Source organism: Solanum pennellii, chromosome 5 (genome assembly GCF_001406875.1).
Source record: "Solanum pennellii chromosome 5, SPENNV200".
NCBI lineage: Eukaryota > Viridiplantae > Streptophyta > Magnoliopsida > Solanales > Solanaceae > Solanum > Solanum pennellii.
This window is the reverse complement of record NC_028641.1, coordinates 76,478,127-76,501,295: the sequence shown is the minus strand read 5'-3', so window position 1 is coordinate 76,501,295 and position 23,169 is coordinate 76,478,127. Positions and strand designations below refer to the sequence as shown.

Sequence of the window (23,169 nt, the reverse complement as noted above, 5' to 3'; positions counted from 1 at the left end):
TTTAGATGCTTAAGACTCTTTTAGTGTTGTTGAGCTCGCATTCGTATCTCACTATTAACAAGTTTTTGATTCCTCCACTTTTAGAGATCCGCCGCAGTATGAGGTAGGTGTGAACATGGTATTTACTACAGAAATATTTAAAAATATTTTAACTAAAAAAAAACACTAAGAATAAGTTAATCCAAACAAGCTCTGACTTCTCTATCCGGTTATCTCGATTAAAATGTCTATTGTTGTATAATGATTAACAAAGGAAGTGCTTATAATTTCTTTTGAATATATATTAGATGACACAATTGAGATATTTTTCAAAAACCCAACATAATTTTCTATTAAAAATATCTATAACCCAATGTTGAACAAGCTATGATCACCAATTTACCGTATCGCAAAACACCAAACTAGAGTTAACAAGGATAAGTCTGAGTGAGTTGTATTGTTGATCAAAATTGTTTAACCAACTGAAATACGTATATGTATGAAAGCATCAGTTTAAACTGTGCAACTGACTGAAAACTAGCACAAACAAAAAGGCCTTATTTTTCCAAAAAGCAAAATGAAAACTCACACTGGCTATACCAGGCACAGAGAATAGCTTAACATTTCTATCGTCGCGTCATTTTTGGAGGCCAGTGCTATATGGGGTACATGAACGTTCAAGCTTCAGATTTGATTGATAGGATCCTGCTGCAACGCTTTCTGGACAAGCTCGGTCTGTTCTTTGACGTGAACCTGGAAGAAACCAGTGGCAGTGGCAGCAGAAGGAGCACGACCAACATACTTGATGTCATCCATGTTACCTCTGCCTAGTGATTTCATGGCAGTAGAAAGGCGCGGTGCAATGTAATTGAATGCACCCATGTTCATTGGCTCTTCTTGGCACCAAACTACCTCTGCATCTGAAAATATGAAAGTTTGAATTCGTTATCACGTGACAATTGGTTTGTCTACATTTATGCAGTAGTCCTGGTTGGATGTATGCATGCAATCACTCAGGGATGCTTATGTAAATGCGATTTCGGGATAAATATACATGAAAGTAGATTTTTGTTTAATTTCACGAGCAAAGGGTATCCCAAATGATTAAGAGCACATACTTGGATATCGCTTCAATTCACGCTGGATAAGGTCATAAGGGAAAGGACAAAGCTGTTCCACCCGACAGATAGCAATGTCTTTCCCATCAGCTTTAGCTCTTTCTTCGTCAAGCTCATAATAGATCTGCATTACAGGCATGAAAAGTGTTATTGTTCTTTAATGATATCATGTATTCATGTTTTACATTATCCAAGTGACAAAGAAACGTGTTATATTGCATCTAAAGATGTTTGTATCTGCATGGTGAGAAAGGAAAATTTTAGAGCATGTCATCATCAAAAGAAAAATTTTAACTCATCGTATGTATTAGTACTGTGTTTATAATTGCATGTCAAAAGCTTAAGACGACCATGATCATGAAAATGGGATTATCAAAAGATAAGAGTATGCTACACACCTTTCCTGAGCAAAGGACCAGCCGTCTGATACCCTCTTCAAGATCAGAGTGATCATTCTGATCTTTAATCAGACGCTTAAACCTGGTACCTTGTTTGTCAAAACCTGGATGACCTTGGACATCGTCGAACTCGGACAGATTTGACTTGCAGCTCTTGTGACGAAGTAAGTTCTTTGGGGCCATCACAATGAGAGGCTTACGGAAATCTCTGTGAATCTGAGAAGCAGTTACACATGAGAAAACAAAGAAGCAGAAAAGTTCAAAAATTTAAAAAGCTTGCAGTTGCACTTACTTGACGCCGCAAAACATGGAAATAATTTGCTGGAGTTGTTACATTCACCACCTGCCAATTACATTCCTGAATCTGCTTCCTTAGCGTAGGTTCCATCTCCGGGATAACAAACGGGTTGTCATCACTCATCTGTCGTGGAAAAGTATCTCATTAAATTGAGCAAAATACAAAGGTGATAAACATTGTTGAAACAATCAGAGGAACACAACTCATAAACCTAAAGTAGAAGATACAGGACTCTAAAGGAAGACGGGGCATTACAAGACCCTTTAGGAAACTGTTTGAAGTATTCAGTACATGAATTGGACACTATATTATAAACTCTTGTATCGTGTGATCAAACCAGACCCAAATCAATATTTACTTCACTGTACAACATAAATTGGACCTTATATTCTATTTAACCTAGCACTGTGAGTAGCACACTTCTAAGCACAATTCCATTCATTAAATTTCACATGGTTCCAACCTCTTGTATCTTATATTTTCTTTCAACCATGTCATCATATTCATATTCATGACTAGCCAATGCTCCTTAGCCAGAATGCAAAGTGAAACTTCCTAACTGTCAGAAAGTTATGCTTTCTACTAGTGAGAAGAACAGCTGATGCACCTGGAGGAAACGTTCCAAACGTCCACTAGAATGCTCAGGGCCCTGACCATCATAACCATGTGGCAAAAGCACAACCAATCCAGTCTGGCGCAACCATTTCGCTTCTCCACTGCTCACGAACTGGTCAAATATTACTTGAGCTCCATTAGCAAAATCACCAAATTGAGCTTCCCAAATTACCAACGAATTTGGATTTTCCATTGAATAACCCAATTCAAATCCCAAAACACCAAACTCTGAAAGGGAGCTGCATAGAAATACAAGAGCAAACAGAGTTATATGTTGATCTTAAGGCTCTTATATTAGATAAATATATATTGTTAATAAATATAACTATATTCCAGAGAAAAAATCCACTCCAAAAACATAATAACTCCTCAAGACTTGCCCAACAGACTTATTGAAACTTAATCACACTTTTGAAACCGACAAGGGACGTAAGACAGACATGAGTGACTAGCTCAGAAAGAAACACATTTCTGTTGATTTGGTAAACGAAGGAGATAAGTGAGCTCCTAAAATGGAGCTGGATTTCAAATGTGAACTTTTGAGTAGATCAAGTTCTTCAAAAGAAAAGCTTTCACTGACAAAATCAAGATAAGCATATTCTGACAGGCAATTGGAAGTGAATTTACTCGGCCAACAGACTATTTGCCACAGAAACTAGCATCATTCAGCAGAGATCAAACGGAAACTGAATATCCCAACGGTAAGAAAAAATACACATGGAAAGCTGGCATACACAAAGGCGAAACACATCAAGAATGCAACCTCATAAACTGGATTACAAATAAAACAGCTATTAGAATATACCTGTTGCTCACAGTGAACATCTCTTCATTTTGGTTCATCATAACATGATCAAGAGGACAGTACTGAGCCCCCGTCTCCTGATCATGAATAACAGAATGTCTGTGACTGAAAGTACCTCTCTCAACATCCTGACCACTCAACCTAACATGATTACCTTCCACAAGCAATGTTGCAAAAGCAAGTGCTTCTCCAACAGCCCAGTCGACACCCTCCCCTGTCTCAATCATCTTTCGACGGTCATCAAAAACCCTTTTTAATGCTCTGTGAGGCTTAAAACCATCTGGAAACGTAGTGATTGCTTTCCCGACATTCGTCAAAATCTCAGGTTTGACACTGCAGAATAGCACCTATCTTGAGTCACATGGTTCAAGCTTAAAAATAAACCATTTAAGTTCAAAGCATACCCGGTGTTTCGAACACGTGAAAGCTGTGAAGGAGACTTAAAACCAGACCAAAAAGCAGAAAGCCAGTCTCTTTTTTGAGGCACATAATCTTTACTAGCAATGAACTCTTCATTGAGGATTCTATTGATCTTATTATGTATCTTTTCCACATCATCTTTTGCCACCTGACCGGAATTTAGGAGTTTGTTTTGATAGATCTCCAATGAAGAAGGATGATTTCTGATGATCTATTGCAAGACATAGAACGACAAACATATCAGTGTTTTCATACAAAAGATAAAAAAATCCCCAATTCCAGTGGGAATATAAATGAATTTCTATCGTACTTGGTCACAATTTGCAGTAGGAAGGTGAACAGAGTGCTTTGTGCCCCGAATCTAAAACTCTAAATATAGTAATATTAATCTATAAAGAAACATAAACTTAAATTGAACTAACCTTGTACATTTTAGGCTGGGTGAAGGATGGTTCATCAATTTCATTGTGTCCAAATCGACGATAACAGACAATATCAACCACAACATCAGCATGGAATTTCTGGCGCCATTCTGCAGCAAGTTCACACACATGAGCAACAGCCTCAACGTCATCACCGTTGACATGGAAAATTGGAATATCCAAAGCCTTTGCAACGTCAGTACAGTACTGAGATGATCTTCCAGCTGTTGGATCAGTAGTGAACGCCACTTGATTATTCACCACAATGTGAATGGTCCCTCCGGTTGTGTAATTCGGAAGAGCACTCAGATGCAATGTCTCATAGACAACACCTTGGCCTGCAAAACTACCATCACCATGGAGCAAAATGCCCATGCTCTTTGTTCTATCCTCGTCATTCGTATAATATTGCTTTGCTCTAGTTTTTCCAATAACAACTGGATTGACAGCTTCCAAGTGACTTGGATTTGCAACCAAAGATAGATGAATTCTTTTCCCACCCCGAGTAGGCCGATCATAAGAAGTTCCCAAGTGATACTTGACATCACCAGTTCCAACATAACCAGCATCATCCCCAGGTTTTATACCACCACTAAACTCGCTGAAGATCTGCTTTAGTGGCTTTCTAACAACATTACCCAAAACATTTAATCTTCCTCTATGTGGCATCCCAATGACTATGCTCTCAACTCCAAGATCTGCTGCCCGGTCGAACATTTCCTTCATGCCAGGAATCAAGGTCTCACAACCTTCAAGGCCAAATCTCTTGGCTGCCGCCCACTTCGTAGCCAAGAAGTTCTCAAACTGAGTGCTCCACATCAGTCGGTCAAGAATAACTTCCCGTCGCTCACGATTGTACTCCATAGATGTTGGGGTTTCAATCCGCTCTCTCAACCAATTGCATTTATCACGATCAGAAATATGCATGTACTCATACCCAATGCTTCCACAATAAGCCTGCTCAAGACGTGTTAATATTGCCTTCAAAGTTTGCACAGGACGATTCTCAGACAAGAATCCAGACATCTTCCAAACACCAAGGAAGAACTCTCTATCAAGATCAGCTTCAGTGAACCCATATAATGCTGGATCCAAATCATCAGGTATTTGCCTCGCTTCTAAATCTAATGGATCAAGTTTTGCTTTCATATGACCATTAACCTGATAAGCTCTCACGAGCAACAGAAGACGCATACTCTCTTGAATCGTCTGGCCTGAAATCCCGGGAGACGTGGCAGCTTGTCCAACAAAATTCCTGAAGAAATTATCCCACGACTCATCAACGCTGTTTGGGTCTTGTTCCCATGCTCGCTGGAGCTCCTCAAGGTAGACACTGCTCGTCCCATCTAAAAAGCTGTCGGTCAACTTGGAAAGTGGCACTGGTCTTGGGACAGGAGCAGCTTGTGCCTTTGGCCTGACAACTGTGGTATGAAAATATCGACCTTGTGATGGAAGTATGCGAGTTCTTGGGACGTAAGAACCACCCTGTGATAGAGCCCTTCTAATAGCAAGCTTTGCCACACTTGAGCTAGCTCTAAACCACGCCATTACCGTGACTTGAATTCTGATATCTAGATGAACTCTTCGAAAGCTTTGATAATCTCTTCACGAAATTCAAACCTCAACAACAATCATTATACATGGATAACACCTAGGAAAGGAGCATGGAAAATATTAGAATAAGTATTTGTGCCAAACAAATGATGTGCAATCAACCAACATCTTTCAATTATAGAAATTTCTATTAACCAACATGCAAAATCATTTAGTAGAACTTTGAATAGACTCAGCAGTATATTAATTATGGAAGAAACCAACCGTCCACCCCCCTAAGAGGTAACAATTTAGTAATTCGTTTTCCCTGAAAGAAACAATTCAACATCCACTGGATCTAAAATTGTAGCTTATAACATCCTAAATGAACAAAATATGGCTGGGAAAAGAAGAGATATCAGAGAAGCAGCTTCATGTATATAATTGTAAATCAATCTACAACACCTCAATTCCAAACTAATCGGAGTCAACTACCATAGAAATCCTATATATAGATCCCACTGCACAATTAAGCATTCCACTATATTTATGCAAACCATCAACCTACCACAACCCCCCTCCTTCACACGTGACATGTTTTGTCAAGTTCATATGGGCGGATCAATCCAGAATTTCAAATGGAACACCAAAATTATACCGAATAGCAGAACATCGTCGAAATTCAAAACCACATATTTTAAATCAATTAATTCTACTTCAACCTCATACTAGTTTGAGTTTACTGTATAAATCATCCCTCCATTCCAATTATTTTTTATCTTACTTTTCATTTTAGTCCATTTCATAAATAATGCTTCTTTCCTTTTCTAACAACTCTTTAATTTTAACTTTCCACATTGCATGTTTAAGAACACGAGATTAAAGGACATGGTACATTCTACATATCTTTAGTTTAAGACCACAACAATTAAAAGTTCTTTTTACTTTCTTAAACTCTGTGCCAAGCCAAACCCAAACAATCAAATTAAAACAAAATGAGTATTATTTTATCCAAATATCCCTCCATTCATATCCAAACGCCTACCTTTTTTCACCCCTCCCTACGAGCTCCCACCCTTTTTAGCTCCCTTAGTGACTCAAACTCATAACCTTAGGGTTGAAAGTACTATCCGAGCAACTCTCTCTTGTCGCCTACTTATTTTTCATTTGGTATTGACATATTTGGTTAAAAAAACAATCAACTACACCTCAATCTCATACTAGTTGGAGTAAACTACATAAATCATCCATTTCAGCTGCAAAATTAAATCATTAGACTGTATTTTCCACAATCCTTCTCCTTTCCGCATGCTATGTGTTATCAAATTTCATACAAACAGAATACAAAAAAGAAAAATTCTACTTTCTTAAACTCCTTACTATCCGAGCAACTCTCACATATCACCTACTTATTTTTCATTTGGTATTGGAATAAAAACACCTCAATCTCATATTAGTTGGAGTAAACTACATAAATCCTCCATTTCAGCTACAAAATTAATCATTCAACTATCCTTCTCCGTTTCACATGTTATATATCTAGTCAAAATTCATACAAACGAAACACCAAAACTATACTAAATCAACGAACATCACCGATATCAAATACATATACATCAACCTATACAGCTCAAAAACGAACAGATCTACGAAAAAAAACATACATAAGACGTAAAAATGATTGAATAATAACAACAAAAAGAGATTCCATGATACCTTAGGAGTTTTGAAACCCTAGAACGAACATGGCGAACGAAAATTTTTTGAAGGAGAAATGAGAAGATTCAACATTGGGCGGCTGCTACTGAAGAGAATGAAAAAGTGTGTTCAATTTTTTCCTTTTTACACTACCCGTCACTATAGGGAACTAGGAATATTTTATTTTATTTTTATTTTAATTAATAATTGACCAAAATTTATATAAAAAAGGATAATAATCTTTTAATTTAGGAAAAAATCGAATTCTATAAAAGTAAAATATTTTATTTCGATGTGTTAATTAGTTGTGTATTTTACCTTCTCGGAGTAAGGAGTAAAGATCTAGGTTTATTCGATTGTTCTAAGATTTTATATGTTGGCTACACAGTACATGTCAGTATTAAATTTTAAAATCGATAAAAATGTTAAAAATGAGTTTTTGTTAGTATGCTTTTGAAACGCTATACATTAGCATTAAGGGGTAAAGATCTATGTTTATTCTATTGTTTTAAGATTTTATATGTTGGCTACACAGTACATGTCAGTATTAAATTTTAAAATCGATAAAAATGTTAAAAATGAGTTTTTGTTAGTATGCTTTTGAAACGCTATACATTAACATTAAACTTATTGTAAAAAGATAAATTGAAGCGAATACGTTAGTAAATTTTAAAATCGATAAAAAAAATGTAAAAGGGCCCAACCGGGTTCGAACCGGTGACCTCTTGATCTGCAGTCAAATGCTCTACCACTGAGCTATGGACCCTTTGATGTTATATTTTAGACCATCTAAATAATACTAGTATGATTGCCTTGTCATCACTTTGGATTTATCGTTATAAAGATTCGATACATAAATATGATTGTCTTTTCATCACTTTGATTAATTTCAATCATTCATTAGGCAATTATTTTACTCCAGTGTGTCAACTTAGTTATCTTCATCAAACCACTGAAGATAAACAACAGTTCTCTTTCCTCCAAATCAATGAAGAACGAAGACGTAACTTGATTCATCCAAAGAACCAGACGCCAAGAACTATGTACTTCATACCTACTTCATCTCGTTCAGTCCTCAACTAGTCTCTACATTCACAATTTTTCTCCCTTTCCTTGTTTGTTATTGGAACACGGGGAGATTAACTGGACTATACAAAGAGCATGCAAGCGATAACAATATACTCATTGTAATCCCAACTATATGACAAGTATTCAAGCAACAACATACCCCATGTAATCTCGATGGTTGGGCATTTGATTGCAGATCAAGAAGGGTCTTAAGAAGGTAGGATGTGTGTAGACACCTTACCCTTACCCTTATCCGTGTGAGGTAGACATATTATTCCCAATAGACCCTCAACTCAAAAGAAGAGATTACGACGAGCATTCAAAAGGTTTCATATATATATATATATGGAAATGCCTTGCAAACTATTTAAATAAGTTGGGCTCACAGTGATAAACTGATTGATAATTGGCCTCATTTCTAAAACAGACCAAAAAAATCACTTGCATTCCATATATTGAAAACCAAAAAGGCAATAACCATTTATAATATCAAAAAAGATTCGTGATTCTGCAGAAATATGCAAAGTACAGAAGATTACATAAACTAAAATGAGTTGAAACCTACAAATGTTAATGTAAGAAAACCATATCCGTCGGGATACTACTAGTCAAGAAATCGGAACTCCTCTTGTGAAGATGAGAACTAGAACAAATATCGACTTCTGCCATCTCGTAGTTCAGTAGCACTTCCAACCACATCAGTCGATAGGATGACATTTCAGATTATCAATGACATGCCTGTGAACATAGAGAAGATAGTTGTAGCTAGTCAAGCAAACTTCACAATAGAATAACGTGTCCATTCCATCTACTAAGTTAACTCTTCAGGTTAAAAAGAACATGACTGTGTCCGTTCCGTGTCTAAAAAAGGAATATGCCACTGTCCTTTCGTCTAAAAAAGAAAAGAGAAGAGAATAACGCGTGTGATAAGCATATTATTCAGGTATCTATACTTAAAACGCATATGTGCGTATTGCTATTCCCTATTTCTTAAATGTGTTGGCAATTTTATGCATGTAGAATAGTTTGTTAGCATCTGTCTTAGCACTACTAGCTATACAGTTAAGGTCGGGTCACTAAACTGTACCATCATAAATCACAATTATGAACTATAACACCATGCTGAGCTCAAACCAGAACCCACGGAGAAGACAAAAGATCAAGTGTAACATAAAATGAGAGAGAACCAAATGGATACCTTTGCTTTTCAAATCAATACTTTCGACTGCCAGGAGAAAAGCTCTGAATGCTGCATATCTTCCTTTATTTTGGGAATGTAATTATCCAGAACATAGAAATGCTCATTAACTATATCATTTGATATGGCCTCATCAGCTAATTTTACAGCTGCCATTTGGGACAGTTGAAAATTTGTAGCAACATGTTGCAACTTCCTGGCAATATCTTCCTTTTGCAGCATCACAAGGCATATCAAGAGAGATTTAAGCTCACGTTTAGCTCCACTAGTCAGTGACATCCCCTTTAAATGCTCTACCAAACCCATCTCCTCACCGGGACTAAGTTGCAATGTACCATGAAGACAAGGATCAGGAACTAAAATACTCTCAGCATCAGAAAGAAATATGACATTTACATAATAACATACCTTCCAGCACGTATTTTCCCTCTATTCCGTTGACGTCTCATGTCTCTTGCTTTTGTACTAGCTCTGGAGTTTATTGATGCAGCTGATCCCTTTCTTGTCCTGCTTATGAAAGAGAGTTATCAGAAAGCTAGTTAAAACATACATTTCCATGGAAACAGAAGAGATTGGTTGATCATTGTCTATTGACAAATACATTTTACACAGTGGATAACAGGAAGATACAAAGAAATAATAGGTCAGAGGGTTATCACTTACAGTGCATATATGAGAGAATACATCAAAAAGAAATGAGAAGCAATATTTGGAAAAGGAAGGTAATAGCATGATATATACCATGACAAGAATCAATTAATTAGAAGAAACAATAAGATACCAAGGTTGCTTATTAAAATATTACGTACCCCAATGTATATGCACTCATTCCACTGAAATTGCTACTAGTTTCAGAAGCAGTATCATCATCAAGTTCATTTATTGATCGCTCATCTGACTGTAGCTTTGCAGCAAGTAATAATCTCCGTTGTCGAACACCTAAATATCGAGTCAAGTACTTCCCCACTTTCTCCAGCCCTTCCTCATATTCACTAACCAGTGAGCTGGCACACTCAAGTGATGCAGTCTTTACTTCAAGGACCAGATCGTCTCTCCTGTAAAGAAATGCAGCTCTCAAAGCTTCTTCCCATTCCCTTGCACTGACCAAGAAATTAATACCAGCGTTAACATCTGCGCAATACTCCAAAGCTATTTTTGCAGCATCCCCTGGTTTACCAAGTGCTTGGAGTTCATCACAAAGCTCCTGTGCTAGTTGCAAGACTTCCTCCTTCCCTAGTTTAATGAGACCAGCTACTGTCAGAACCCCACCCCAATTACCACACTCACGATAAGCCTTCAAAGCTTTATCCAAACAAGAACAGCACAAATATGTTGCAGCAGCATCCTCAAAGCATTTTGTGGAACTAAAATGATCTCCCCAGGCCTCAAGTACCTGGTTTCTCTTGACAGAGTCAGTGATCAATTGGAGTCCCGAGGGGAAAAGCTGGGGATTTTTCTTCATGAGAATCATAGAATCATCAAAGTAAGCATCTCCTGCAGAAACAATGTGCTGAAGCGCAGCCTCAAACCTCTGCAATTTCAGGTCTATATTGTATCGCATTAATACTATTGGCATGTTCTCTAGTTCTTGCAGATAGGGAAGAAATTCTTTCGGGTCCTTTTGTGAATTCAAGGCGACGATAGCTGCAAGGTTCAAATCATAAAGACCTAATGCAGCTTCAAAAACTGCCTCTGAATCAGACAACCACAAAAGATGTTTTAAAGCTTCCTCAGCAGAAGGGTAGAGTTCCCTTCTCAGTTCATCTGAACCTGATAATTCCCTTTCTCGGATTATTTTTATTCTCTCTAAAGCTTGTTCAAGAGCTGGAGGGTCACTTCGAGCTAAAGTGGTCAGAATGCAAAGTTCCCTTGCAGGACTTTCAGTTACATGCTCCTCAAGAGCCTTCCTCATGGCCAGCAAGACAGAGTGGATCTTGCTATTGCTATGAGAACTCTTAAGGTCTCCATCTACAGCTTTAGCCTCAATGTCATGAGGTAGGGATATATAGTTTTTGTACAGTGTCTCCATGATATTTTCATTCTTTATTGAACAGACAAATTCAGTTATATAACTTAAATTGTTCACTTGCTTCACAAACTCAGCAGCTGACTGAACAAAGTTTTGCCAACCACAATGGTCAATAATAACATTGAAATCAATTCTTTGCCTTCTTACCATGAGTAATGCATCTTTGTAACGCCCTTGAATCAAAGCATTAATTATTGAAGCTAGAACCAATTTTCTGGGGTAGACGCACTCAAGATTCCCTCGAACTGTTTGAAGTATGATAGCAGACTCGTCCCCATGCAAAACACCTACAATTCTGGCACCTCTTTCCCATATTTGAATATAGTTTCTCTCATCTTCTCCTTTTCTGTGCTTGAAAACTGCCAGGAAGTTCCCATACTTAACCTCCAGTTCTCCTTTCAGGATATCACTAATATCGACAATAAATAGCAAATCCTGCTTAGTTGAAAGAATCAAATGGGTGACAGAGTGGTCAGCAGAATTCGAGTAGAAAGAAAAACTGCTGCAATTGTTGCACAATGTCCTTTCACCAACAAGCAATCTACCACTGTCATCAAGACCAAAAAGCAAAGCCTTTTGAAGTAAGCAGCCTCCAATTTGCACAAGATCCATCCAGGGGCAAGATGAAGAAAAACTCATATCCTCACGTTTCTGATGAAGCCCTCTGGCATCAGCCAACTTCAACGCATACTCGAACACTTCCCCACCATCAAACTGAACATATGCTGAGCAGCCATTTCCCTGGTTAGGAGCTATACCAATTACGGTACCTTCAAGAGACAATCTATTCAAACCTATAGCTTGCCAACCAGAGCATGTCACTGAATTAGGAAGACGATCTTCAGAACACATAAGATCAATTTCTTGGAGCCAATACATAGAAAGCTCATCCTTAGAGGACTCTTTTATTGCTAAGTTGCTAACTAGATAATGGCTAACACCAAGAAGCTTGTGCGAATCCAACCATGCAAGGTGAATGAAAGAATTATAGCCTGAATCAAAAGACGCAGCCTCAACATCAAACTCTTTACCTTCTAGCTCCTCCCAACAATCAATTGCAGGAAGCTCTACAACACACAATCTGCCATCTGACAAAGATGCAGCCAGGTGATTCATAGAACTTCTAGAGCAAAATGCCATACTCTGAATGGCAGAGGGAAAATTCAAACAAAAGAGGTACATAGGTGGTGGGATGAGAGATAAAGAAAGAGGGGTTATTAGTATCTTGGAGTCATCAATTACAAGTGCCACTGAGTTATTCATGACAGCTGTATTCCATACAAAGTTATAGCCCGTGATACGCCCACTTGTAGTCCAAGTAACCAACTGTAGAGGCTTTATCGGATCCCACATGAATCTGACTCTGTCATCCTTCATGTATCTGATTTCTTGTTTTAAGTACCAGTGGTTGTTACTTAAGAACCAGATCTTCAGAGAGTCATACTTTTCCCCTCTGACCACAGCAGCTAGAAGGTCCGAGTTACAATTCCACTTCACAAGCTCTACAGTAGCATCAATTTCTACATTGAGGCAAAATGAGCTTCTTTCTAATCCATTCCTCTCAAAGAAAACTATAGATGGGCATTTTCTATTTTCCTTCCGATCATAAACTGCAGCAATTTTGGCTCCACTGGGCATCCAATCCAAAGTTGATCCCATGAAAGAATTTGATTCTGAAACAGAATGGAGTGCCCCTGAGTCCCGTTCCCAGATTTTTAGCTTTTTATGCAAGGTCTGAGAATTATTCACCCTGCTTAACGTTGCGAAGTATTTGCCATCACCTCGCCATGAAATAGGGCTTTCCGATGAATAATTAGAAGAGTATGTATGTTCATCTGAATCAACAACGCAATGATTTTCAGTCATTTTCTTAACAAAAGCATAATACAAATTTCAAGCACCAAATGTGTGCAACCAAATATGAAAATGTACATTCAAGATACATTCTTGAAAGAAAATATGTTTACGAGAAAAAGTAAGATAGATGACTTCAATAACGCTGTTCATAAACTCAATATACAAGACATGCTATCATATTACCTTTTCCGAGAGGGCAATATAAATGGAGGCTTATTCACATGCTTGCAAACTAAAAATCAAGAGTTAATATAATGACCTTTGCATGCTTGAACCTCCATCAGAATTAAGTCAGCATGTTAATCCCTACTACCACAAGAACTAATGTTTTCACATGCGGAGGACCAGTGGAATTTTGATAAGAAAACTAGTGCATACATCGAAGAACTGGACAAGACACCAATTAAAAATCGAGAAGACATTCTTGTTACCTTCAATTACTATACAAGTTTATCATATTAAACAAAATTTCAGATACTGTCTGGAAAGTACATATAATTTTCAAATAATTATGAAACTAACTAAACCAAACCAGACACCAAATTTCAGATACTGTCTGGAAAGTAAACATAATTTTCAATAATTATGAAACTAACTAAACCAAACTAGAATTGTCATTTTCCGCAGATCAACTTTCTTTAAACATAAGAACATGTTTATACAGTCAAATTGCCAACACTTTTAATATTATACCTAGCTTCAACCTGGAAAAGACAATAGTAGAATGATCCCAATAGAGGAAAATATAGCAACCAAAAATGATGCCATGATTGTGAGAATTTGATCTTTAAAAAGTATTCCGGAAATGTACATATAATCACCAAAAGAGCATTTTAAGGATGATAGAACTTCACTTGAAGAGGCAAAAGCATTTATTAATTCAGATATTTGGAAAGAAGTCCTTACGTACGTCAATATCTTCAGGTAGATCATCAAGAGCCATCTCGAATAAAACATCCCAGTCGGGTGTCATCACTAGTATCTGTCCAAAACCAGTAATTACACCAAGAAGATCTCCATCTGGACTAGGTGAGATACACTTTACTCCACCCTCCAATCGGCCAACAATTTCTGTCGTATTATCATCTGCAGTGTATAGCAATAGAAGACCATACGAAGTCCCAATAATCAACGCTTCTTTTTCCATTAAATAATCCATGGAAGTAATGAAATCCCCGGGCTCCAAATCAACAAGGTTATCTGATATGGAATTCCAAGCTCCTGCATTCTGCCATAACACCAAGATAGTCAGAGAATAATTTTTCTGTGAGGACAAACTTATATGTGAAGAACTCACTCTAAATCCTGAACCCGTAACAGGGCCATCTAAATTTTTTATCCTAGCGATTGATGATAATATAGATTAGTAAATCCGGACAACGTTTGGTAAAGTGTATATGAAGTATGAAGAGGAAGAAAGTAAACTCATAGTGTTTGGTCTAACTACATAATACTTCCAGAAATTAGGAAAAATCTTATAAGGCAATCGTTTTTTTTGTTGTTTTTTTTCCTTTTGCAAAAAGAACTTAGCTTGTTTAAAATTAAAAAACAATCTTCTATCCGAACTTTGGGAAAAAAATAACCTTCTATAATAATAAGCTTTTCAAAGTCAGCAAACAAAGCTGAAACCTTTGCAACCAAACAAAGTTTGCATGCAAAAAATGAGAACAAAAAAATTCACCACTTCTCCAACTTAAGGCTAGCACATACATAAGAACTAACTCCAAATCGAGGATACGCCACAGGCCATTTAAATTGTTATCATAGTCAATTAGTGATAATATCTTTCCCAATATATGACATCCTTTTTTGCTAATCCAGAGTACAGTTATGACTAATCTTCAAAGTTAAATTGGATTATATCAACTCAATATTCAAAAACTATACAAGTTGCAATTCTTCTCATATCAACAACAAAGTGTAAGCTCACAAGTGGGATTTTGGGGAGGGTAGTGTGTACGTAGACATTATCCCTACCTTACCTTCAAGAGGTAGAGAGATTGTTTCGATACACACCCGAACAATTCTTCTCATACCAATTAACACAAGTGGGGTCTCTAACACAAAACATGATTTTTAAAAAAGACATCTTTATCATGTTCGTTAAAGTTGACAGAGTATGTATCAAATGTGTACTAACAATTAGATTCAAAATTTTAAGAAAATTAAAACTGCAATGATTTGGAAGAACTTACATTAGATGATGGAAGAGATAAAGTGTATATGAAGTTTGAAGATGAAGCTAAGAAGAGACGATTGCGTTCAACGTCAAATGCTGCAAAGCTGATAACTTCATCTTCGGACTGTAACTGAATCTTTGAGAATTGCTCCTTCAATATCTTCAGATTCTTCATCTTCCTTGTATAGCAACGGAATCGAAGAATTTCAGAGACCAAATTGATGAGCGAAGAAGAAGAAGGGGTTTTACTGGTTGCTGAACCCTAGAAGAAGGTGTTTTAGGGTTTTAAACTTTAAAGTTTTAGAGACCTTTTTTTGTTACGAGTTGCGTTGTGGTGGGATGGTAAGTACTTAGTCTGGATTTGAGCCTCGGGGACGACTACCTAGAGAGTTTTATCTTTGAATTGAGATTTTTAACGCAAATTACGATTAGTCGGTCTTTAAAATGAATATCAAATGTTAAATCAAAAACTAAAAGAAAAAAAGTGAGCCAAAATTATCACGATTCAAAAATCTCCTCTAAATCGTGATAGCACCTACATTCATTCGTTAACTGTGTATTTAACCATTAATTCATTAAGTTTTTTAGCTTTATTTTCATTTAGTGTCTCATCTAATAGAAAAAAGAGAGCCAAAATTATCACAACCCAAACCTCTCCTAAGTCGTGATGGCACCTACATCCAATTTGATAAGTATATATTTAACCGTTAACTCATTAATTTTTTTAGTTTTATTTTCATCCGGTCTCTCATCAAAAGATAAAAGCGAGCCAAAATTATCACGACCCAAACCTCTCCTAAATCGTGATGGCACCTACATCCAATTTGATAAGTGTGTATTTAACCATTAACTCATTAAATTGTTAGCTTTATTTTCAAAGCAAGGTCGAAATACATCCCTTCTTTTCATATATTTGACTAGTAAGACTAATGAACGACCTTTGATCTATGTCGTGTTCAATCAGGTCTGATTAGAAGTTTCAAAATGAGTGGAGCGAGGGGCTTTAGAGGGAAAGGGGGGGGGGTGTAGAGGCAAAGCTCCTCTCCTCATAGAAAGTCAAAAGGCATCAGTTCTCATAACGAGGCATAAACCGACGGGGTAGGGCGCGGCCCCCCAATCCTCAACCCCGACCTATACAAGTAGTTTTTAATCCACATTAAGAAAAGAATAGTATTTAATACGATGTTATTCTCAATCAAATTTAAATTTGCTTGGAGTAACACTCTACCAAGAAGCTTGAATCAAAAAATTTAATCAAAAAGTATTGACCATTTTATTAAAAAGGAAAAAAAAATCACTTCCCAAACTACAAATATCGCTGAGAGTATGGTTAATCCCAACTATTAACAGGGCAAAATTCATTTATGATAGTTTAAGGATAATCTTAACCTTTTTGGACTATTATTTTGATCATTGCCTTATTATATGAGATTACAACTTCCAAAATTAATGTATATTAGAGAAATATTAAAGAAAATTTCAATAATTATATATAACTTAGCTTGTGCACAAGTCGACTATATCATCGAGCACCTGCGAAAAACATTACTTATATATACATTTTTATCTTAAATTATACCCTAATGCACACTGCCCATAACAACATAATATCAATATGCAAAAAGGGAAGAGAGATGGTGAAAATAAAGGAGATCCTATTATATTTTATAATATAAAGAGAAACATATGATTTAAATCAGAGGTAACAACATTACACCTCTCATAAAACTCATACAGCTAATGTTAACTTAAAAGAAACCTAGATAAGTCACAGAATCAGCTCTCAAGGCGATGGTTCTCCGATGGCTCAAGGTTCTCTTTAAGCTTCTGTTTGTTTTCTTGCAGATGTATACATACATGGTGACCGTTGGACGTTGCTGAGCTGAGTTAAAGGATCTGATGCTATTGTACATTTTTGAATTTTCACCAGCCCATTAGTGTTTTTTTCACTCTATCCAGGATATCAGTCCGAGCTCTCTTGCTAGCTAACGGGTACTCTGGGCTTTCATCCAATCGGAACCTATAAACTTCCCATTGCCTCTCTGCTGTTGAATGTCTTGCAATTTCAGCCTGCAAAGATGTGTATCTGTTAGAGCCATGGAAGCAGAAACGTGTATGGAGGAGAATTTGAGGATATGGCTACTTACAGAGAAAACACAGATCCCGAGCTCTTTCAAGGCAATTGTGACATCATAGAAAACACGTGGCCTTCCCTTTCCGCATAACTCAACGGGGTTGGCAACCAGTAGTTCTGTATCTGGGCCACGACTACCAACAGTAACTCGAAGTGGATGAAGCATCTCTTCCTTCAAGCGGGAACACAAAGATTTTATGTTCTCATCATCGATAATCTTTTTCCCATCTGTTGTCTGGATAAATAGGTCTATAGTACGATAACCCTTGGCAGTAGACTGGATTCTTCCAAAAGCAATCTGAACAAGAAATAATAGCACATAAGTTTAACGTCTGAAATTAAGGCAATAGCAAAGATATTCCAAACTAAAAGCACCAATGAAGTATATAGTCCCGATCTTTTTTGTCCGTTGTGAACAATTTTAGACAAGAACTGCAACTCCAGTATATATAGCAGACTCCTTTAACACATCGAAATTTCACAGGACATAAATTTTGAGAACCATCTACACGTCGAAAGTGGTTTGCTTACAACACAAATTTGATTCCAGAGAAAAGGCATTCACTACACAGTTGGTAAAATATATGGTTACCTGAATATCACAGTCCTTTGAAGTTCTCAAAATGTCATAGATGAGGGCCTTTTGATCAACGCATTGTATTTGAAGCAACGTATGAACTGGGCTCAATAAGTTATCCACTGTGATGGTTGCCTTCTTTAATCTTGCCGTATCAGATGCAGAGGACATGGGAACTGCTTCCTTAGACAATTCACAACTAAACAACTCTTCTGCAACTTCTTGTGGAAGAGAAGTGAATCCTTGCTGAACTTCACATTCAGGCCCCGACAACTGAAGTTCACAGCTAATGCAATATTCTCCCAGAACATTACTTAGATGTTCACATGTCTCATCTCGTCTTTGTTTTGTGTGCAGCAAGTCCCTGATATGAAAGAATACCAAACAGAAATGTAAATACCACATAACAGGCAATTACTGATAACTTTTATTTGTAATGCTTAGGCTTTTCCTCATTTGATAGCAGAAGAGGAGCATCAACTTTCACAGCCCAACAGTTAAATCATATGGTGGAAATGAAGTAGAATTACCAAAAGGATCAACAACAGACAAATCACAGTATTCTACAATAAACACAATGATATATTAGCGAAGAGTTGCAGCACAACTTGGGGGCAGGTTTTTGTGGAACATAAGTTACATCAATAATTATTTTATGTAGTTTAACATTCTGGTTGTTTAAAGATATTATATTATGAAGCTGATATCAAGCCACAAACAGCATCAACATTCCATCCGCAGTCGAGTGTTCAGTTTTCCGATAAGAAATGCAAATATAATAAAATCCTTCCAATAATTAATAGAAAAAAAAAGATTTATAACTACATTGGTTGACATATACTTCATGCTTAAGGCAAAATCAGCCAACCAATCAACTAAACCTCAAACTCAAAAATACTTGGGGCTATATGATTCCTCCATACTCAATTTGCTATCATTCCAAAGAAAAGGAAAAAAATTACTGCTAATTTTTATAGAGAATTCACTGAAGGGCATCCATGTCTTTAACATCTAAGATCTTTCAATATTGGTTCGGTATACATGTGTAAGGACAACATAGTGCTTGGTAATTGAGTTTGACATTGTTTCTTTCACCTCAATGGTTATTGAGCTTAGTTAATACTGATCAGCTAAAAAGGGGACTTTCTTCAGTCTAACGGCCAATCACTGTGTATCTGGTTCAACCGTCAGAAATGGTATGGTCTTACAGCATTAGCAGCATCAATAATAATGCAGCAAGGCCACAGAATAAACAATCTTATACTAAATAGATCACCACAAGTCAATTATGATAATGATCAAAGGCAACATAAACCTGTTGAGGACTTCAAGAGACTTACATGCAATCAGTTATGAAGAAGAGATCCAAAACTTTGTCATCTGGTGTTGTCGTGACTTTCACTCTTTGAATTGTTAGCTCAAGCTCGCAAAGGACCTTAGTAACATCTGAAAAGCACAAATAACCACATGAGAACTTAATGAAACTATGTGCTAGTAAAAAAGCACAAAAAGTTGAGACGTATTATGCTTACCATGTAGCAATCCTTTCCTGTCTAGGCAAAACACCTTCAATAGGTAAACTGAAGGTGGTGCAGAAGCAGTGGACTGTTGGTTTAGGTAAAATGAAATCATGCATGAGGGACATGTAGACATAAGCCTATTTTTCAAGCTTCCCCAATCCACCTTTAGCGAGCTTGGACGTGGCACAACCCACAGTACTATGTAACACCATTTCCCATCGGTGGCAAAATCTGTATTAATTTACCCATCCATATCATAAAACGTGTTAAGTAGCTGGTGAAATAAATCATGAAGGCGTTAAAAAGACGGAAATAATTGAGCTAACAAACATTCTGTCAGGAAAATGAAAGAACTTGAAGCTATATGTAAACATGAAAACACATTAGTTCAACTAAAGATGTATTCTGACATTTCATCGCAAGTAGTTTGTTTGTCTAGTGATTTTTTTACAAACTTTGACCCTGGACAGGATTCAGAAAACCTCACATATGATAAGCTAAGTACTTTTAAGAGAAAATTCAAACTGAAAGCAAGCGACATGATGGTTTATTACTCTCTTTTCTTTCCTCCTCTCCTCTCCCTCTAACAGCTTCATCATAACACTGAACACTAAACATAGATTGGGAAATTAGAAAATCAAACCTCAACTATTAACATGAGGACTTCGATTCAACACCAACCGGAGGCAAAAATACTACGTTTCTTCCCATCTATCCCCCCCTTGGTGAATAGAATTACTCAGTCCCCGTGCATGTGGAGGTAGCAGGTAACAACAACAACAACAACAACAAACCCAGTGTAATCCTCACAAGTGGGATCCGGGAGGGTAGAGTGTACACACACCTTACCCCTATCCTAGAGAAGTTAGGGAGGTACTAGTGAATGTGGAGATAACAAGTCCCTTGCAAAATTAGTTGAAGCGGACGCAAGCTAACCATACACCATGGTTACTAAAACAGGCAAATTTTCCATCTTTTTTGTCAATGACTCAGAAGATTAACAAACCAAATCAAAAAAATAACACAAAAGGCACAAACCTTTAGCCACCATTGCAGTATAGATATTGAAATACACCAACATATAGCATACATACAAATCAACCATAAACCATCAACTTATCAAGCAAAATTAGCATTCAATGTTAAAAACAAACAATAGGAAAATGAAAACTACAAAGGACCAATAATTTTAAAAAAAAAAATGTAGATCCAAATCCTAATGAAAGAATAAGACACCTCACAACCCGAGACGCAGAGCCAGGATTTTCATCAAGGAGATTCAAAACACGAAGAAATGAAGAAGTAAACACGCGAAAAAACTCAAACAGGATTCAACATTTATATATATATATAAACAGTGTAATTTTCCGTCTTCAATAGCTTACCTCCACGAGTAACATAGAGTCCGAATTCCAGAACAATCCGGCAAAGGTCACATCCAAGCCCAGCTTTATCAGGGCAATTCACGGTGATAGAAGTCGGCTCACCGGTTTTCCCTCTGTGTTCAATCAAAACGACATCGTCCCATGCAATCCCCATTTTTTGTTCAAATTCACCGGCTCCGGCGGCTATATATCAGAAAATTCTCCGGGAAGAATTCACCGGTGACCGGCGCCTGAATCTGAGAGACTTATCCGGCCGAATACATAAATATATATGAAATTTGAGAGGCTTCAAAGACAAAATCGCCGCACCCTGTTCTGCAACAAATCAATGGTTTTTTTATATATATTTTTTCAGTGATAATAATTGTTGAAGAAGAAGTTGTTTGGTTAGAAAATGGGACCCATTGACACATCATTACCATGTCAGATATGATTTGGCGTTTTTCGTTATTAGCAATAAAATACTCGTGTGTGTTCGATATTTATATTGTGATCGAATAACTTCGATGATATTGAATGATCAATTATACGTATCACGTTTTTCTTCAGGTGTTGATGTGATTGGACATCTTTTATTACTAGCAACAAAATACTTTGTGCGTGTTTGGTATTTATATTGTTTCAGAATAATTTCGAAAATATCGAAAGATTTTATTATATGTATCGTTTACTTTGTATGTGTGATGTGGTTTGATTTTTTTCCACTATTAGCAATATGCGTATTTTGTATTTGTATTGGGACTGAATATTTTAAATAGTATTAAGTACTGTATCGTATGTATCATATTTTGTTTCACATGTGTTGATGTGATTTCACATTTTTTACTACTGGCAATAAAATTACTCGTGTATCTTCGATATTTGTATTGGAATTCAAATAAAATGGTCTATTGCACATATAACGTCATGCTTCACATATGTTGATGTAGTTTGGTATTTTTCACAACTAGCAACAATATTCGTATATCTCTTGTATTTGTATTAGGTCCTGATAATCTCGATAGTATCAAATATTTTATTGTATGTATTGTGTTTTTCTTGTGTGATATGATTTGACATTTTTCATTACTAACGATAAATACTCGTTTGTGTTAATGTTTGTATTGAACGGAATAATCTCAATAATATCGAAAGATTCTATTATAGGAATTACGTTTTGCTTTGCAAGTGTTAATTTGACTAATTTTATGCTAAACTAATTTGAAAATAATATTTCTACTTTAATAAAGTTGTTTTGTCTAAAAATGGGATCCATAGACACATCATTACCAAGTCAGATGTGGTTTGAAATTTTTTGCTACTAATAATAAAATATTCGTGTGAGATGGATATTGTATGGGTCTAAATATTAATGATCTATTGTATATATAATGTTTTGATTAGCTCATGTTGATATAATTTTAGGTATATTTTACTACTAACAGTAAAATACTTGTGTGTATTTGATATTTGCAGTAAATATGAATATTCTTGATAGAATTGAATATTATTGTACGTATCATGTTTTGCTTTGCAATAGTTGATGTGGTGTGACATTTTTCATTACTAGAAATGAAATACTCGTGTGTCTGTAATATTTGTGTTGGATCTAAATAAATGTTCTATTGCACATATCACGTTTAACTTCGCAGATGTTGATATAATTTGATAATTTCACTATTAGTAAAAGAAATATTTGTGTGTGTAAGGTATATATGTTAGATCCAAATAATCTCTATACAATGGAATAGTTTATTATACGTATCAAATTTTGCTTGTGGTAATATGGTTTAACATTTTTCATTACCAACTATAGAATAATCGTGTGTGTTTAGTATTTGTATTGGACCGAATAATCTCAGTAATATAGAAAGATTCTATTATATGTATCACGTTTTGCTTTGCAAGTGTCAATTTGACTAATTTCGAAAGTTAAATTAATTTGAAAATAATATCT

General features: G+C 36.3%; 3 protein-coding genes and 1 non-coding gene across 5 annotated transcripts; all 4 read right to left on the bottom strand.

The window, feature by feature from the left end:
• Window positions 1-325: 325 nt before the first annotated feature.
• Window positions 326-7,440, bottom strand: LOC107020287 (2-oxoglutarate dehydrogenase, mitochondrial). Its single transcript, XM_015220582.2, has 9 exons — window positions 7,305-7,440; window positions 4,056-5,706; window positions 3,618-3,844; window positions 3,214-3,546; window positions 2,401-2,647; window positions 1,788-1,916; window positions 1,496-1,711; window positions 1,098-1,221; window positions 326-899 (listed from the first exon to the last, which is right to left on the bottom strand). Exons 2-9 carry the CDS (start codon window positions 5,601-5,603, stop codon window positions 664-666), a joined length of 3,060 nt encoding a protein of 1,019 aa, XP_015076068.1. The 5' UTR covers window positions 5,604-5,706; window positions 7,305-7,440; the 3' UTR covers window positions 326-663.
• Window positions 7,441-7,980: 540 nt separating this feature from the next.
• TRNAC-GCA lies at window positions 7,981-8,052 on the bottom strand. The gene has a single exon. It is a non-coding gene; the product is annotated as a tRNA-Cys (tRNA).
• Window positions 8,053-8,800: 748 nt separating this feature from the next.
• Window positions 8,801-15,906, bottom strand: LOC107020679 (elongator complex protein 1). Of its 2 annotated transcripts, none has more exons than XM_015221137.2 (6): window positions 15,634-15,906; window positions 14,345-14,666; window positions 10,362-13,416; window positions 9,961-10,059; window positions 9,553-9,871; window positions 8,801-9,092 (listed from the first exon to the last, which is right to left on the bottom strand). In XM_015221137.2, exons 1-5 carry the CDS (start codon window positions 15,790-15,792, stop codon window positions 9,562-9,564), a joined length of 3,945 nt encoding a protein of 1,314 aa, XP_015076623.1. In that variant the 5' UTR covers window positions 15,793-15,906; the 3' UTR covers window positions 8,801-9,092; window positions 9,553-9,561. The 2 variants fall into 2 exon arrangements, with proteins under 2 accessions (XP_015076623.1, XP_027772949.1); XM_027917148.1 differs by having other exon boundaries at window positions 14,349-14,666; window positions 15,634-15,893.
• A 1,346-nt stretch (window positions 15,907-17,252) lies between these two features.
• On the bottom strand, window positions 17,253-21,569 carry LOC107020665 (ACT domain-containing protein ACR9). The gene is made up of 6 exons (XM_015221122.2): window positions 21,234-21,569; window positions 19,861-20,079; window positions 19,669-19,774; window positions 18,344-18,692; window positions 17,765-18,049; window positions 17,253-17,687 (listed from the first exon to the last, which is right to left on the bottom strand). The coding sequence occupies exons 1-6, from the start codon at window positions 21,385-21,387 to the stop codon at window positions 17,541-17,543; spliced, it is 1,260 nt and encodes a 419-aa protein (XP_015076608.1). The 5' UTR covers window positions 21,388-21,569; the 3' UTR covers window positions 17,253-17,540.
• Between the last annotated feature and the right edge of the window lie 1,600 nt (window positions 21,570-23,169).

Excerpts from the sequence above, each read along its gene's own strand:
- LOC107020665 (XM_015221122.2), bottom strand. The coding sequence starts at position 21,387 with ATGGGGATTGCATGGGACGATGTCGTTTTGATTGAACACAGAGGGAAA. Across the intron at positions 20,080-21,233 it reads ACTCTATGTTACTCGTGGAG|ATTTTGCCACCGATGGGAAA; the intron begins GTAAGCTATTGA and ends AAATTAATACAG. Across the intron at positions 18,050-18,343 it reads CAAAGGACTGTGATATTCAG|ATTGCTTTTGGAAGAATCCA; the intron begins GTAACCATATAT and ends TTTCTTGTTCAG.
- LOC107020679 (XM_015221137.2), bottom strand. The coding sequence starts at position 15,792 with ATGAAGAATCTGAAGATATTGAAGGAGCAATTCTCAAAGATTCAGTTA. Across the intron at positions 13,417-14,344 it reads ACCTGAAGATATTGACGTAC|ATGAACATACATACTCTTCT; the intron begins GTAAGGACTTCT and ends TTGTTGATTCAG. Across the intron at positions 9,872-9,960 it reads GGGAAAATACGTGCTGGAAG|TCCCGGTGAGGAGATGGGTT; the intron begins GTATGTTATTAT and ends ATTGCAACTTAG.
- LOC107020287 (XM_015220582.2), bottom strand. The coding sequence starts at position 5,603 with ATGGCGTGGTTTAGAGCTAGCTCAAGTGTGGCAAAGCTTGCTATTAGA. Across the intron at positions 3,845-4,055 it reads CCCAGCCTAAAATGTACAAG|ATCATCAGAAATCATCCTTC; the intron begins GTTAGTTCAATT and ends GTCTTGCAATAG. Across the intron at positions 1,917-2,400 it reads GTTTGGAACGTTTCCTCCAG|ATGAGTGATGACAACCCGTT; the intron begins GTGCATCAGCTG and ends TTTCCACGACAG.